General features: G+C 41.9%; 1 protein-coding gene across 5 annotated transcripts in view; it reads right to left on the minus strand.

Annotated features, from left to right (window-relative positions):
• Window positions 1-145: 145 nt before the first annotated feature.
• Window positions 146-18,132, minus strand: part of LOC106605115 (type II inositol 1,4,5-trisphosphate 5-phosphatase) — a 33,219-nt gene continuing 15,232 nt past the window's right edge. For 4 of the 5 annotated variants that reach the window (XM_082975278.1, XM_082975277.1, XM_082975280.1 and 1 more), the window contains 14 exons: window positions 16,030-16,144; window positions 10,294-10,410; window positions 9,338-9,525; window positions 8,729-8,840; window positions 8,202-8,311; window positions 7,693-7,828; window positions 7,131-7,241; window positions 5,956-6,121; window positions 4,624-4,859; window positions 3,384-3,491; window positions 2,085-2,169; window positions 1,751-1,878; window positions 1,336-1,447; window positions 146-706 (listed from right to left, as the gene is read on the minus strand). In XM_082975278.1, the coding sequence (XP_082831404.1) occupies window positions 597-706; window positions 1,336-1,447; window positions 1,751-1,878; window positions 2,085-2,169; window positions 3,384-3,491; window positions 4,624-4,859; window positions 5,956-6,121; window positions 7,131-7,241; window positions 7,693-7,828; window positions 8,202-8,311; window positions 8,729-8,840; window positions 9,338-9,525; window positions 10,294-10,410; window positions 16,030-16,144 (1,834 nt within the window). In that variant the 3' untranslated portion in view covers window positions 146-596. The remainder of the gene's footprint in view (window positions 707-1,335; window positions 1,448-1,750; window positions 1,879-2,084; window positions 2,170-3,383; window positions 3,492-4,623; window positions 4,860-5,955; window positions 6,122-7,130; window positions 7,242-7,692; window positions 7,829-8,201; window positions 8,312-8,728; window positions 8,841-9,337; window positions 9,526-10,293; window positions 10,411-16,029; window positions 16,145-18,132) is intronic. The other variant, XM_082975279.1, reaches the window with a different exon arrangement.

The raw sequence follows: 18,132 nt of genomic DNA on the forward strand, positions 1-18,132 counted from the left end.
TGTACACTAGTACCCCTATAATGAAATCGAAACTACTATAATTAAATATACAATTTAGAATAATGCAAAGCTACAAAAGCAATCATTTGATTTGTAATTCCCAATCAGTACCAACAGCCAAAGGACCACATTGGATAAGCCAAAGACAAATGTGACAGTGGGTTTATTATATTCCAAACAAACTTTTTCCATTTGCTTGCTAAATGGTAAAGAAACATGAAATCGCCAAACCACAACTGTTTGAAATACTTTCATATATAAAACGATCCACTGTTTTGCCTTCACAAAACAGCACAATTTTATTTTCTTTAAATAAATTGGTAAATATACATACATTAAAAATGGTCAGTTTACTACAGCTACTCAGTGACAGAATAAAAGCTGTGCATCAACAGCTTACAGGTTAAACATTGCTTGTCAAAACATAGTTGATTTCAAATCAAAAGGAGAGTAGGCCTAAACAATTTGACTGACTGGACATATACAAAAAGCCATCTATATGAATAGGAACTTATTACAATTATTATTACAAATACTGAGCTGTACATTAAACTAAAATAGTGTCTAAAAGACACAGCAGGAGCACCCTCTTCTATTCAGGAGAGGTCCTGGACTAGGAAATGCTGAAAGAACTCTTGGGTCTTCCTCTTCTCTGCAAGGTCCTGCTTTGTGGGTGACCTCAGTAGCAAGGCAGCAAAAATGCTGGCTGTGAAGGATGACACAGGGCACAATGTCAATAACATAATAATTACTAACTGGTACTTGATGTAAGGTTAAACAGGTTCGCTTTTTTATTATGCATCATAAAACCTTTTAATTAAAAGGAGAACACTGAAAAAGGAACCAAATCCAGAATCTGACCCAGCATTATTACAGCCAATATCGTAGCTATAGCTAGTATTGTATTACTAGGCTATATTTTCAACTAAGTAAATAAATGATAACTGATTGCACTAAGGTGAAAAAAGAAAAAACAACATATGCACAGTATCACAGCACAGAAAGACTACTATGGCCTTTGGAATATAAAACCCCAACAAGCTTCCATAACCATTTGCATGCAGTGGAATAATCAGGCATTTTATCGCAACAGTCCCTGGTGCTATTGTTTTACTGCTTCATTGCATATTGTGACACATATGGAAACCAACAAATAGGAAAGCTTGTTACGGCTTCCGATCTTAAACTTGCACTGCTCGACTTTGTAAACATTGAACCTCTTGGGTACTGGTCAAGAAGACCATCAAGTTTAATTTGAACCCTTTTAAAAACACATTCAGTCAATTGTTTGTGTGTTTGATAAGAATGCAAAAAGTGTTACACATTTTACCTTACCTAAAATATTGACATCCAGGCTATTGTGTGTAGAATGCTTCAACAACTCGCGGAGAAAAGCCGCTATATAGTTAAACACGTTTTTATGGCACTGAGGTAACAAGGATACAACCTGAGGATGAAGAAAAACATCACTCAATACCATAGACAAGTTAAAACACCCCAACATGAGAACAAGTCACAGCCAATTTCCCACAACTGGGTTGGGTTCACAACAGCACACAACAGAAAACGTAAAAAAAAAAAGAGAAAAAAAAGTACTAAATAATTGTTAGTCCCTCCCTATTTCAGAACATTTCAAGCCTAATGAACAAGACTTAGTACAGTAGACAATCATTACATACAGAATATCCTACTATAGGGGCACTGAGAAAAGTAATGTCTACTTTAATGAGTGAGTTGAATTGGTACTGACCTTTTTACACTGACTGGTGTTGGAGCAGCACTCCAGGCACTGCTGGTACAAGGAGAAGGGGACCACAGGCTCAGGGAGGGCATCAAGGAAGAGGAGCAGTGCTTCTGCCACAGAGTGGTTACTGCCAGCTAGGGGTCAGCACGGGTCAAGGGGCATCAACCACTTAAAAAATACAGAGTAGACACTAAGACTCAATTTATCCAAGGTTGTGTCCATTAAGGCTCAAAATGGAAAACTTGAGCGTCTCTTATTGGACATGCCCTGTTTCAGGCCATTTTCTTCCGTTTAATGCCTAATGAACACAACCCAGGTGTATATCAGTTGTTAAGGATACGGAGCGAGTCTGGCATGCCAGTGTCAAGACAATCCCTTATCTCCACAAATTCACTGCGGAGCCCAGGTTGTTGAAATAGTTCCCCCTAAAAATAGAGGCAAAAGGTTATAGAGTTGTACTGTAAACGCATAACTTCAAAGCACACAGAAAGGTAGCCGGCAAAAGGAGCAGCATTTCAACTGATCAGGGATTAGTAGAACTGTATTCATGTCAATATTGTAGAGTATTATGCATTTCACTTTTTTAATTAAATCAACTAATAAATATATTTATTTAGCCCTTAACATTCAGACAGAGCAAGCTTTTACAAAAAAGCGAACCGGGCATCACAGAGACAAAACCGTTCTGTTGAGTCATTCCAACCTGTTGGTGGTTGCCAGAGACAAATAGAATGTTTCCAAACGTTCCTATTTTCACTCCGCTGGGTTGCTGTGGTGAAAGAGACTAATATGTCTCAGCTGGGAGGACGCCAAAAGCTGCCCAACTCACTTTGAATTCTTTGAGGCTGTGCAACTAACTGCGAAAGGGGAGGTAAGTAGGCAAAAGGTACTAGCCAACATCCTTGAAAACTAGTGTATTGTCAAGAAACTATTGCCTGATTCCGACCCGAGCTGTACTGCAACAACTATTGTGGAGGCATAGTACAGCTCAGGGCCCATTTTCCCAATATTTTATATTTATTTACTTAACTATGCAAGTCAGTTAAGAACAAATTCTTATTTACAATGACGGCCTACATGTAAATCTTCAATCTTACCTTAACATTAGAATTATTCCACAATACTGACAACAGATCAGCTCCTAGAGAGATATCACTTTATGGCTGCAAATATTGAGGCAGCATATTCTAATCCTTACCCTATAATCACAGATTAATTTGGCACATCATTGCGCACCTTACAAATCATGAAATATATTGAGGCAAAATTTACAGAGTGTAGCCTATCAATAGAACAATTGACTTAACATGAAATTGATTTCAATATGTTTGAAATATAAAGGGCTATATAGCCTATAAGTCTACTGTAGGCCTATTTATTATTTAATGCAATCATCTCAGTTTTCATTTGAAGCATCTTTTTAAATTGTAAAGACATTGGCAACTTTGTATTTGTAGTCAACTTCGTTCTGAAGTTATCGGCGGTCACAGAGAGACAGATAAACAGCTTGATTCTATGTTTAGCGGAGATCTTCTGTGTATAAAGTGAGGGGGGGAAAAGAGCATCCAATGACGCACCTAGCTGTTCTAGGTTTGGCTCAGTAGTGCGAAAATGGTAAAAGATTTCGGTGAGTCCTGACCTGTTTAGGAGCATTACGGTATAGGTGGTCCACCATCTGCCATATCTCTTTAGGGATATCCAGGGGCTTATCGATGATTAAGGTTCTGGTCTCATCACCTGACAACGTCTTCAGAAAGAAGACAAAAAAGAAATACGACATTTTAGTGAAATGGGTTTAAATCCTGGACCTAACCTTTCTTGAACAACATGTCCTGAGAGGACAATGTGTTGTAGCTATTTATGCTGCCTGTATTAATAACTAGCAAGCCATAGATCATAAAATAAAAATATAATAAAGGGCGAGACATCTTTGGGCTTCTTTATTCTCAGAATCTATCATCTTTTCAGTTTTAGAATAACACCGATTGAAGATCAAACAAAAAAAGCAGAGGAGAGGGTTGCTCTAGCGTACACGACAGCATGCTGTTTTGCAACACTAATGACCCTGTGGATATTCCCCCTGGCAACAGTGTGTTCTGGGCCAATGGGTGATTTGATTCCCTGTTCGGTAACCCACTTCAGACAAAATCTCCTATTTGGTTCACACAGTGCAAAAACAGTTTCTGTTTTTACAAAAGAAGTAGGCTTCGTAAGACAAAAAAAGAAATGGTGGGTGCTATAGCGAAAAGCTTACGAACAGAATTTCACTTTAGCTTCTGTCTTTAGTGCAAATGTGTCTAGTCTCTTGTCACAATGAATTGGGGGAAGTTTGACTGCAGCTAGTTCAAGATTCACACTTCCGGGTAATTTTTAGATAACTGTGCATTTACATAGAAAACAAAATCATACAAAAACAAATCAGCAGGGCAGAATCCCCACAGAGCACTTTCACTTTTAATTGTTTTTATTCTGGGCAAGGCTTTTCATATAAAACAGCCTTGAAGAGGGGGACATTTCCAGGCCACGGTCAGCTGATTCTTCCCCCAACGTGTGCACTTGCACACTCCATATTTCACAATGGTGGAAACTCCCTTCAGCCAATGCTTAGGTTATACCAATATAATACTTTTAAATCCAAGATGGGGAATGTACCAGACCACTGCACACCTTTGGAGAAGTGTGAAGAATGGGAAAGCAGCCTGAGTCAGACTGCACCTGGGTCGTATTCACTCAGAACCATGAATTTGTCCAATAAGAAACACACATTTTTGCTTTCCATTGCAATATATATATATATATATATATATATATATATATATATATATATATATATATATATAATAATGAACAGACTCCTTTGCTGGCTATACTGAACTCACCAGCTCCCGGATGGTCTCCAGGGGCATTTCCTGGATGGGGTCCCTCAGTTGGCAAAGGATCTGGATGGACGAGCCGAAGCAGCTGGGCAGATAGTTGCCCGTCACAGAGAGAAAGTAGTCCTTTCCCCGCTCCAGGTGGAGCACCAGGATGTCCTCGATTTGCTGGCGGCCTGCGTTGAGCTCCGTGGCGGTGGAGCGGTTCACAAACACCTCCAGGTCGATGTCCACGTTGCCGCCTTGGTGAACAGTGCATGGACGGGATCAGGTATATAATGATTTATCAATGGAGGAACATTTCAGAAAAGCACCAATTCCTGATGATCAATTCCCTTAGACACAGATGAACAGGGTTGTGTTCATTTGGAATCAAAGAAAACTCCACTGACAAACTGAAGGAGAGACTACTTGGACATGTCCAATAAGAAACAGAAAGTATTCAGTTTCAAAACATTTGAAAATGTTTTCTGTTGCGTGACCTAATGAACATGATCCTGCTCTATGTAAATGTGCTGTGTGGAAACTTGTTGACGAACCACAAGCAAAGATTGTACTGTACACAAAGCATTACTAACTGCACGCGAATGTGTGAAGGGAACCCTATTCATTTATAGCTGCATCACTACATTGACAATTTCAGAACTAAATGAGACAAACTGTAATACACAAACTATCAGCGAGACCCAGAGGCAAAGAACACTGAGGCACATCCACCACTCCTTCCATCCTAAGCCTTGAGATCTCGCCCTTATTTACAAGTCTCTCGTGCTAGACAGATCTGAAATTGCTTCCCTGCCATCAAACACTGAGTTGAGAAAATGCCTCTATCAATTGCAGTCACAGGGGAAAACTCAAATCTATCATTCACTCAGAACAGAGCTATTGTGTGGTCTCTCGCTTCATATGTCATTGAGCTCATGACATTGTGTAACATAGCGGGGAGGCCAGGTGCTTATATAAATTGATATCCATTCCTGAATGTAAGTCTTAGGCCCTGTTCTAATACTTCAGAAATGCCTTCCGACCTTCCTTGAAGTACTCACTGATCTGAATTAGTTAGGTTGAAGAACGTAATGGGGGTGGCAACCTTGCTTTCACCCAGCCAAACTCTAGATCTGGGGCTGTATGTATCAGATGTTTTGGAGTAGGAGTGTTAATGTAGGATCAGTTTTACATTTGAGATCACAATGAATTGGATTACATGGACGGGGGGGGGGGGACGGGGGTAGCGGATCCTAGATGAGCACTTCTACTCTGACACACACCTTGATACATGTGCTTACCTCAAGAAAACACGGAAGAAAGAATAGGGCCATAAAGTCCTGCTATACTCACCCTGAGCGATGAAGCCCTTGGCCGGGTTGGCTGTGAGCCAGGGCTTGCAGTAGGTGGGCTCATCCAGCTTCTGGATGAACTCAAACTGGCACGGGACCTGCCCGTCATTGAAGAGGGTCAGAGTCTCTGCCTGGTGCTGCATGAACTTCACATCTTTGAAGTGGAACTGGGGAGGGAGAGTGATTTGGATGAGATTTCACAGGTAGGGAGTAGGGGTGTGAAAATCACAGCGTTGATTACAGAAATGATTACAGTTGATATGCAGCCATTGTCAATGGTACGGGATGTCGGCTTCAATATCCTAAACGGCATATCTAGAACCAGACTACAAGATGTCATGTCGAAAGACCGTGACGGCCCTGATGGAGAAATTGCACAATAATTGCTCTGCAAGTACAAGTACAAGTACAAAGCGCAAGCTCTCAAACACCATACGTGGCATTAACAACAGATTGTTGGACGTCTATGAACACGCTGTCATACATCACTGCAACGAGCAGTGGGACATGATCTACGTACTGACAACATGGAGAGGCACACAACATAGAACCTAAAATTACATTAATACCACTGTGAGAGGGGGAAAGCAGTAAGGCAAGTGTCGTCTGGTAGGGTTTCCTCTAGTTAACACAGTCACAATTGGCTATAGCGTAAAAAGTCATGAAAACATAACGTAAGCTTAGGATTAGACTAAGGTTAGCAGTGTGGTTAGGGTTAGGTTTAAAATCACATTTTAAGAAGATCAACTGTAGAAATAGGCGGGCTTTATGACTTTGTGGCTGTGGTAACTAGTGACGACCAGTATGTAGGAATTCTAGGACTGCAGTAGATTGAACTGCATTGACCCCTAGCAGTTATACACAGAACCACATCTGAATTGTGAAATCACGTCATTTGAATTTATTTTTAAAAACGTTTAAAACAATTTTAAAAAGTGCAGTTTAAATGTTAAGAAAAAAAATGTACATTTGTACATGTAGCACAGACGTTTTCCCTCAATTTTACTCCTGTTCGTAAAGAGCAAAGCTCCATTGATAAGCGTTGTTCACAATGTTCTGCTGCTGTCAATGTTCACTGATAAATGTTGTATTGTGCATTATGAGAGACCATAGAAATGTTAAAATTCTTAATCTATAACAATTCACAGTAGAATCACTTAACTCTTGACCACTCACCTCTCGCTTGGACAGCGTTACGGACGGAATGCACTCGTTCTCCATCTTGTCCAGCGAGCGCACAATTTCCTCAAATGTCTTTTTGTAAGACTCTTCGTTCACCAGCTTGATCTGAAGAAACAGCAGAGAAGGGAGGTTAAAACACAGATGAATAGGGGAAACTAGAGGCATATCATTATTTTAACATTTAAAAAAATGCCATGCAACAGAATATCTAGAATTAGAATCCAAATACTTGTCATGAATGGATAAATGAAATGCCAAAAAGCACAATTCTAAAAGTTGTCTGAACTCTAAATATATGGCTCTGGGGGAAACTCAGACTGGTCACAAGGATACATTTTAAACACTTCCACTAGGGAATTCCCATATTTGGTCAAGATGAAACTCTTCCCACCACATTGCTTGCTCTGCCCCATAGCGTGGCTAAGATTGTAAAAGGCCCATCTGAACAATCTTGGGTTATGTATAAGAATCTTTGGTTATGACCCCCAGGCTAAACCAACCAAAATCTCATGGTCTCTAAGAGGTCAAAGGACAGATGGCGGAAACTAATTCTCACCCCCATCTCCAGCAGGGAGCTGACTGGCTTGTGGTCGCTGGTCTTCAGGTCCATGTGACTCTGGTAGTGCAGCTGCCGCACATTCTTGCCTCGCCACAGGATCCGATCGCACCACGCCGGCACGCGACACTTTTCACTGAGGGTGTGAAACATGAAACCTTAAGACATTTCGGAGACAGATTCCATGCAATAAGACATTTAAGAGTTTTGGAACACTTTATTCTGCAGCTATAAGGCTTTAAAATGTATTATAAGAACGTATGAGCCTTTGTAATGCATTATAAATCAGGCTTATAATATATTCTGTCTCCCTATGTATAAAATATTCCAACTCAAAACGCCTTATGTCTTATGGTTGTCGCATAATGAGCTTAAGGGGTTCATACATGTTCTTACGATGCATTATAAATGGTATTTTAATGCAATATATCTGCAGGCTTTTAGTAAAGTGTTACTGTTTTATCCATGCCTTTATAGATAATACTAGACATTTAGAGAGGAGAAGTTACCTTGTGTCCCATTGGTCAGAGCCAGTGTCGTATTTGTAAGTGGGCAGGAAGCCGATTTCTCCCTCCACAAAGCCCACAAAAACAGCCTTCTCATCGATCTGCCTCTTCAGCTGAGGACCACAGAGCCACAACAAGACATCGTGACAATTACCACACTCATCAGGGTGTAATGTGACTGGCACTGAACACAGAGATTAGCAGAGTCTTATTCATTAGGGCATAATGTAACAAAACGTTTTGCAATGGAAAATTTGTGTTTCTGATTGGACAATTTCAGGTAGTACCTCCCTGTTTCAGATCAGTTTTCTTCAGTTTGGAGCCTAATAAATATGACCCTGGGAACAATGTTGTGGAACTTTCAGATATTACATAGAACAAACCTGCCTGTCTGACAAGTAGAGTAAGGAATCATGTCAGCTCTATTCATGACATTTCTATCTGTAATGGTTTACAACATTTGCCTACTGAACGCATCCTAGAAGTAGACATTTAAATGCCTTGAAGTTAAGTGGCTTGAGATTACCTACCTGGTCATAACTGTGCAGCGTTTCAAAATCCTTCTTGGCGATTAAGTCCTTCACATTGTCAACGTCAAGGTCACTTAGCCTGTAGTTGAGATCTCCCAGCCATAGGACCACACTGTAAGCAAGGAAAAGATGATGCATTGAGAACATGGAAAATCACAGAAATATAACTACTCTTCTATAATTCTATTTCAATACGGAACACAGTGGCTGTTGCTTTGCATGTGGTTCTAGAACTCATCCCATTCTACAACTGCATCAAAACACTGCATTCATTTCAGATGTTCACCTAAGCCATTATAAAGTTATGTGAAATTGGCAAGGTGCACTGGTCTTGTGATCAAAGGTTTACATAATACATTCGCTATTTTGTGTCCTGTTCATTAGGCACAAAATAACAAACAAAAACAGACTGAAAAGCCAGGGATTATCTGGACTCATCCAATAAGAAACTCATTTTTGTTTTCCTTTGCAAAATATTATCAATGAGCGCCCTAATGAATACGACCCAAAACATATCCAATAAGAAACGCTAATTTAAAATGTTTTGGCCCTAATGAACACAACCCTGAAAAGTAGAAATACTGCTTTGTACTAAAGACTTGTTCATACTTGTGCTTCATGATGGTGAGTGGAGCCAGCGCGGGGTCGTGCTGGCGGAAAAGCAGCCTACTGCAGATGTCCTTGTAGTCCTGGTTGCGCCTTTCGTACTCCTCGACGTGGGCGGCCAGGTGGGAGTTGACCACACAGATGTCAGAGTTGTGGAAGCGGAAGCGGATGGCCACAGCACCTTTGTTTCCCTGAGGAGAGAGGTTTGTAAAACATTTGATATTTTGTGCTCTTAAAGAACAAACCATTTCCCTGCTGCGTCATGAAAAGTAGCACGCGCAATACGGTTTCAGAAAAAGCTTTGTTTATCTAGCAGTGGATACGATCACATGCAACTTCAAATACAACTAGTGCAAGTTATTAACAAACACGGAATCAGACGGTTATTGTCAACAACATTGCAGATGTCAGAGGATTGGTTAGCTAGCAAGCCTGTGAGGCAAGGTAAAATATCACAAATAGAGCTAGATAAAGCCAGAAGAATAATCAACTTGTTGAACATAGCTGTAGCCATCAGTCTTGTGTGTTTTCACTGTCATCACTCACTCACTGTTGAGTTTGACAAGGTCCCGACTTTAGCGTTAGCTATCCTGCTACAGAGCTTGTTGGTACCGGGATGCGCTCGCATCACCCGAACTTGACATCTGTATACAAAAAATAGCTCTATGAACAATAGGAAATCCAATGTGTTTTCCAAACATACCTGGGTTCCAAGTCTGGTGTATTTGAGGCTATAAATGTGAGAAAAACTGGTTTTCTAAATCCTGGTAAAAGCAGAGTTTGTAGGTAGAAGGGGTTGTAGTGCAATATATCTCCTTATCCAACTGTAAAATGGAAGCTAAATGAAAGTGGACGCCAGCCAACCTCCTGCTCTAAACTGCCAAGACTGCTAAGCAATTGATTACAGCCCGCTTAGCGGCCAAGGATATGTACTCCTACTATCCCCTCACACCACCTACCATTCTACCCATGATGCCGGTGCCCACGGTCTCTGCCTCCATCTCAGAGATGTGCTTGGCGTGCTCATTCCTCACGTAAAACAGCAGCATGATGCCCACCAGACGAACCAGTTTCACCTGTAGGGATACACAGGGGTCATAGGTCACAGACAGAACAATACACTGGTCAAGCATTTGCTATTAGCCTGATCCTGGATGTGTTTGTGCTGTTTACGAAACACCTAAGGTTGTTCAGGTAGTTTTAGCGGAAGGGGTAAACAATAGAGATCTGGTCAGGAGGACCGCAGTGAAGTGGCATACAGGACAATGCAATATTGTTCATGCCAATACTGCAGGAGCAAAAATGCTAAATTGCTAACAGTCAGATTGTTCCACATTCAATCCTGTCAAGGATATAAACCGAAGTAGGCTATAACCCAACATTACCATATTAATATTAATGTGAAACCACCCATTTCACAGATTCTTGCCCTATGCTATGTCAATTACGAAGCGACCAAGTGTGCTAAATTCACACCAGTGACAGAGGACTGACAAATGACACGTCATCATACTGGGTGGTTGAGGGACAAAATCTTTACAAGCCTTTTAAAGAGGAAGAAGCAGTTTGGCTTGAGTCGGCAATTTATAAAAAGGGGAAATAGGTCTAGATAAAAAGAAGATCGAAAAAGAGAAGCTCATGTACAAGCTTTCACCAGGTTAACAAAACCACACATAGTATAAAGGGAAGCAAATAAGTCATTACAACATTGTACCACTTTGCTTTGGAAGAATCTGTAGTACAGCGATACTCAATTGTACCAGCTGCTCCTTCCTCACTGACTTGAGGTAATCACTGACATGCATGTGCTCAGATAAGTGAAAGGAAGTTTAGCACCCCACTTCTTTAACCAATCCAACCCTCACAGGACGCGTTTTTGGCGTATTCAAACAGGGCCTTAGTTATAAAAAAGAAACATGCATGTCACCTTCCCCACAGTCACAGTGTGATTTCTCCCCTTCTCTGCTGTCTATCACAGCCTCCTGGTTTCAGCCAATCAGTGTGCCCGAATGGACAAAGCAAAGTGGTATGATGTTGTAATGACTTATTCAAAACTGTAATATCTTATGCTTCACGGAGAAGTGGCTGAACGATGACACTATCAACATACAGCTGGCTGGTTATACGCTGCACCGGCAGGATAGAACAGCGGCGTCTGGTAAAACAAGGGGCGGCGGACTATGTATAATTTGTAAATAACAGCTGGTGCACGATATCTAAGTCTCGAGCTGAGGTAGAGTATCTCATGATAGACCACACTACCTACCTAGAGTGTTTTCATCTGTATTTTTTGTAGCTGTTTACATACCACCACAGTCAGAGGCTGGCACTAAGACAGCATTGAATGAGCTGTATTCCGCCATAAGCAAGAAAACACTCACCCAGAAGTGGCGCTCCTAGTAGCCGGGGACTTTAATGCAAGGAAACTTAAATCTGTTTTACCAAATTTCTACTAGCATGTTAAATGTGCAACCAAAGGGGAAAAAAACAACAACTCTAGACTATCTTTACTCCACACAGAGACACATACAAAGTAGAGGTCGGCCGATTATGATTTTTCAAAGCCGATACCGATTATTGGAGGACCAAAAACGCCGATATCTAAATAAATCGGCCGATTTTAATCGATATATTTGTAATGATGACAATTACAACAATACTGAATGAAAACAATATAATACATAAATAAAAACTATTTAGTCTCAAATAAATAATGAAACACATTCAATTTGGTTTAAATAATGCAAAAACACAGTGCTGGAGAAGAAAGTAAAAGTGCAATATGTGCCATGTAAAAAAGCTAACGTTTAAGTTCCTTGCTCAGAACATGAGAACATATGAAAGCTGGTGGTTCAACATTCCCAGTTCTTCAATATTCCCAGTTAATAAGTTTTAGGTTGTAGTTATTATAGGAATTATGACGCGCCGACTACTTCTCTCTATACCATTTGTATTTCATATACCTTTGACTATTAGATGTTCTTATAGGCACTTTAGGATTGCCAGCCTAATCTCGGGAGTTGACAGGCTTGAAGTCATCAACAGTGCTGTGCCTCAAGCATTGCTAAGAGCCGCTGGCATACGCAGTAAAGCGCTGTTTGAATGAATGCTTATGAGCCTGCTGCTGCCAACCACCGCTCAGTCAGACTGCTCTATCCTATAATCAAATCATAGACTTAATTATAATAAACATATGGTCAAATCCGGAAACTATCATTTGGAAAACAAAACTTTTATTCTTTCAGTGAAATACGGAACTGTTCCGTATTTTATCGAACGGGTGGCAACCCTAAGTCTGAAGGTTGTGCAATGTAACAGCAATATTTCATGTCATAATTATATAAAATTCTGGCAAAATAGTTAACAGTTCGCAACGAGCCAGGTGGCCCAAACTGTTGCATATACCCTGACTCTGCTTGCACTTAACGCAAGAGAAGTGACACAATTTCCCTAGTTAATATTGCCTGCTAACATGAATTTCTTTTAACTAAATATGCAGGTTTAAAAAAATATACTTCTGTGTATTGATTTTAAGAAAGGCATTGATGTTTATTGTGAAATGATTGTGCTTTTTTCGCAAATGCGCCTTTGTTAAATCATCACCCGTTTGGCGAAGTTGAAGTAGGCTGTGAATCGATGATAAATTAACAGGCATTAACATCGATTAAATGCAACACATGACAAGCTAGTTAACTACACATGGTTGATGATATTACTAGGTTAACTAGTGATTACGTGAAGATATCTTATAAAAAAACTAAGTTTAATGCTAGCTAGCAACTTACCTTGGCTCCTTGCAGCCACAAGGTCCTTTTGACACTGCACTCATGTAACTGGTGGTCAGCCTGCCACAGTTTCCTCGTGGATTGCAATGTAATCGTGAGATTACCGATTGTTTTGAAAACGTTTTATATATTAAAATCGGCCCTAATTAATCGGTCGACCTCTAATACAAAGCTCTCCCTCCATTTGGCAAATCTGACCATAATTCTATCCTCCTGATTCCTGCTTACAAGCAAAAATTAAAACAGGAAGCACCAGTGACTAGATCAATAAAAAAGTCGTCAGATGAAGAAGATGCTAAGATCCAAGACTGTTTTGCTAGCACAGACTAGAATTATGTTCCGGAATCGTACTACACCGGCTCCGACGTTCGTCGGATGTGGCAGGGCTTGCAAACATTACAGACTACAAAAGGGAAGAACAGCCGAGAGCTGCCCAGTGACACAAGCCTACCAGATGAGCTAAACTACTTCTATGCTCACTTCGAGGTAAATAACACTGAAACATGCATGAGAGTACCAGCTGTTCTGGAAGACTGTGTGATCCCGCTCTCCGCAGCCGATGTGAGTAAGACCTTTAAACAGGTCAACATTCACAAAGCCGCAGGACCAGACGGATTACCAGGACGTGTACTGCAAGCATGCACTGACCAACTCTCCCTGTCCAAGTCTGTAATACCAACATGTTTTAAGCAGACCACCATAGTGCCTGTGCCCAAGAACACTAAGGTAACCTGCCTAAATGACTACCGACCCGTAGCACTCACGTCTGTAGCCATGAAGTGACTAGAAAGACTGGTCATGGCTCACATCAACACCATTATCCCAAAAACCACAGACCCACGACAATATGCATACCGCCCAAACAGATCCACAGATGATGCAATCTCTATTGCGCTCCACACTGCCCTTTCCCACCTGGACAAAAGGAACACCTATGTGAGAATGATATTCATTGACTACAGCTCAGCGTTCAACACCATAGTGCCCTCAAAGCTCATCAATAAGCTGAGGAACCTGGGACTAAACACCTCCCTCTGCAACTGGATCCTGGACGTCCTGACGGGTCGCCCCCAGGTGGTAAGGGTAGGTAACAACACATCCGCCACGCTGATCCTCAACACAGGGGCCCCTCATGGGTGCGTGCTCAGTCCCCTCCTGTACTCCCTGTTCACTCACGACTGCACGGCCAAGCACGACTCCAACACCATCATTAAGTTTGCCGATGACACAACAGTGGTAGGCCTGATCACCGACAATGACGAGTTCCTTGGTGTCCACACCAACAAACTAACATGGTCCAAGCACACCAAGACAGTCGTGAAGAGGGTATAACAAAACCTATTCCCCCTCAGGAGACTGAAAAGATTTGGCATGGGTCCTCAGATCCTCAAAAAATATTCTACAGCTGCACCACCGAGAGCATCCTGATTAGTTACATCACTGCCTGGTATGGCAACTGCTCGGCCTCCGGCCGCAAGGCACTACGGAGGGTAGTGCGAACGGCCCAGTACATCACTGGGGCCAAGCTTCCTCGCATCCAGGACCTCTATACCAGGCGGTGTCAGAGGAAGGCCCTAACAATTGTCAAAGACTCCAGTCACCCTAGTCATAGACTGTTCTCTCTGCTACCGCACGGCAAGCGGTACCGGATCACCGAGTCTAGGTCCAAGAGGCTTCTACCCCCAAGCCATAAGACTCCTGAACACCTAATCAAATGGCTACCCATACTATTTGCATTTGCCCCCCACTTACACCGCTGCTACTTTCTGTTATCATCTATGCATAGTCACTTTAATAACTCTACCTTCATGTACATATTACCTCAACTAACCAGTGCCCCCGCACATTGACTCTGTACGGGTAACACCCTGTATAGTCTCGCTATTGTTATTTTACTGCTGCTCTTTAATTACTTTTATTTCTTATACTTATCCGTATTTTTTTTTAAACTGCATTGTAGGTTAGGGGCTCATAAGTAAGCATTTCACTCTAAGGTCTACACCGGTTGTAGTCGGCGCATGTGACTAATAAAATTTGATTTGATTTGACATTTGGACTCTGGCCCCTCCCACTCTAGCTCAGAGTGGTTATCATCTTCAGCCGATGAGGACGCAAAGTTTGGCTGGGGACCAAGTTTTCAGTGTGTTTTCTAGAAGTGTTTGTGCGTGTGCGTGCATCCTCAATGAAAGTTGGAGATGTTTAATGCATGTTACTGAAATCTTGCTAGTGTTGGTTATCTTGTTACATATGTACATTTGTTCTGTCGCCAGCTGGTAGCATTGTTACCTCCTGCATGTTGTCTAATTACAGAACTGCCAGCCACTGTAACTATTGCATGTTTGTAGCTATTAAGTATTAAGTGCATGTTTCAACTACTGCAAGAGAGTATGTTATATTCAAGCTAAAGTTGTGGAAGAGTCTAGAAAGCCTGGTGCACTCGAGCATGTTCACTTGATTTACAGCCTTGGCCTAGTAATTAAGCAAAGGTGCCTCCTAAAATCAGAGAAGAGCTCTAGCTGGTTGGAGACACATGGCCATAAATCCTGACTGTCAGCTAGCCTCATCAGTGATTAGCTCCTCTCTCCACTGATATGTATCCTGTAGTAGGCCTACTGTGTTAGCATTACACACACTATGTACAGACCTGACAATATTACCAGTTGTTAATTTCCTTTCTTTCATAGAACCACAAGATCATTTGTGTGTGGTAGTGAACTAAAGAATACAACTGACCCACTACCGCCTGTAGTGGGTCAGACTAAAGTAGAGTCAGCATTAAGCCACTAGCGGATGAAGGCATCTACATCAAGACGTTTTTACATTAGCATTAGGACACACAACCTTGTGGCAGTAGCAAGACTGGGCATGACAAGTGGCCAGTGGTTAACTGAAGGAGAGGGAGGTTCTTACTAAGGCATACTTGGCGTCTGGATGCAGCCCCTCAGACACAGCCTTCAGCCACTCGGTCTCCTTGGGCGTGTCGTTGAAGAAGAAGGCCTCCTTGCTCAGGTCCAGCTCCTGGAACCTGCAACACAGGGTCATGTTCAGTAGGCACGGAACGGGAGAAAACGGGGAGGTACTATCCGAAGGTAACCAATTGATAATCATTTTGGTTTTCGTTGCTAAACGTTTTGCGACAGTGTGCCCTGATTAACATGATCAAGGAGAGCATAAGTCCTCTTTATTTAACCAGGAAAAGCCCATTGAGACCCAGAGTCTCTTTTTCAAGGGAGACCTGGCCAAGAAGGCAGCAACAATCAATACATTACAGAATTAAAACATACAACATAATCCAGCCTAAAAAAAAGCATTTACATTCCTCCATAACAGTCTCCCATCAATATTTTAAATTCAAATTCACTCTTCCACAGTTGAAAACCTTGTGTTAAAGATCCTAATTCGCAGATTAGATAAATGTTATTTAAATCTGAAACACCAAAAGACTAGTCGTGCACACTGGAAAGGAGACACGATTCATAGAGGTTTGGCTGAATTGGCTCAGTTGCAACTACGACAGTCTTCCCACACCCACTTCGGCGATGTCATCTATAAAATAGCCTCCAACACTCTACTCAACAAATTGGATGCAGTCTATCACAGTGCCATCCGTTTTGTCACCAAAGCCCCATACACTACCCACCACTGCGACCTGTACGCTCTCGTTGGTTGGCCCTCGCTTCATACTCGTCGCCAAACCCAGTGGCTACAGGTTACCTACAAGTCTCTGCTAGGTAAAGCCCCGCCTTATCTCAGCTCACTGGTCACCATAGCAGCACCCACTCGTAGCACGCGCTCCAGCAGGTACAGTGAGGGAAAAAAAGTATTTGATCCCCTGCTGATTTTGTGCATTTGCCCACTGACAAAGAAATGATCAGTCTATAATTTTAATGGTAGGTTTATTTGAACAGTGAGAGACAGAATAAGAAAAAAATCCAGAAAAACACATGTCAAAAATGTTATAAACTGATTTGCATTTTAAATGAGGGAAATAAGTATTTGACCCCCTCTCAACCAGAAAGATTTCTGGCTCCCAGGTGTCTTTTATACAGGTAACGAGCTGAGATTAGGAGCACACTCTTAAAGGGAGTGCTCCTAATCTCAGCTTGTTACATGTATAAAAGACACCTGTCCACAGAAGCAATCAATCAGATTCCAAACTCTCCACCATGGCCAAGACCAAAGAGCTCTCCAAGGATGTCAGGGACAAGATTGTAGACCTACACAAGGCTGGAATGGGCTACAAGACCATTACCAAGCAGCTTGGTGAGATGGTGACAACAGTTGGTGTGATTATTCGCAAATGGAAGAAACACAAAAGAACTGTCAATATCCCTCGGCCTGGGGCTCCATGCAAGATCTCACTTCGTGGAGTTGCAATGATCATGAGAACGGTGAGGAATCAGCCCAGAACTACACGGGAGGATCTTGTTAATGATCGCAAGGAAGCTGGGACCATAGTCACCAAGAAAACAATTGGTAACACACTACGCCGTGAAGGACTGAAATCCTGCAGCACCCGCAAGGTCCCCCTGCTCAAGAAAGCACATATACATGCCCGTCTGAAGTTTGCCAATGAACATCTGAATGATTCAGAGGACAACTGGGTGAAAGTGTTGTGGTCAGATGAGACCAAAATGGAGCTCTTTGGCATCAACTCAACTCGCTGTGTTTGGAGAAGGAGGAATGCTGCCTATGAACCCAAGAACACCATCCCCACTGTCAAACATGGAGGTGGAAACATTATGCTTTGGGGGTGTTTTTCTGCTAAGGGGACAGGACAACTTCACCGCATCAAAGGGACGATGGACGGGGCCATGTACTATCAAATCTTGGGTGAGAACCTCCTTCCCTCAGCCAGGGCATTGAAAATGGGTCGTGGATGGGTATTCCAGCATGACAATGACCCAAAACACACGGCCAAGAAGCAGCACACTAAGGTCCTGGAGTGGCCTAGCCAGTCTTCAGACCTTAATCCCATAGAAAATCTGTGGAGGGAGCTGAAGGTTCGAGTTG

Source organism: Salmo salar, chromosome 05, assembly GCF_965601325.2.
Source record: "Salmo salar chromosome 05, fSalSal1, whole genome shotgun sequence".
Lineage (NCBI taxonomy): Eukaryota > Metazoa > Chordata > Actinopteri > Salmoniformes > Salmonidae > Salmo > Salmo salar.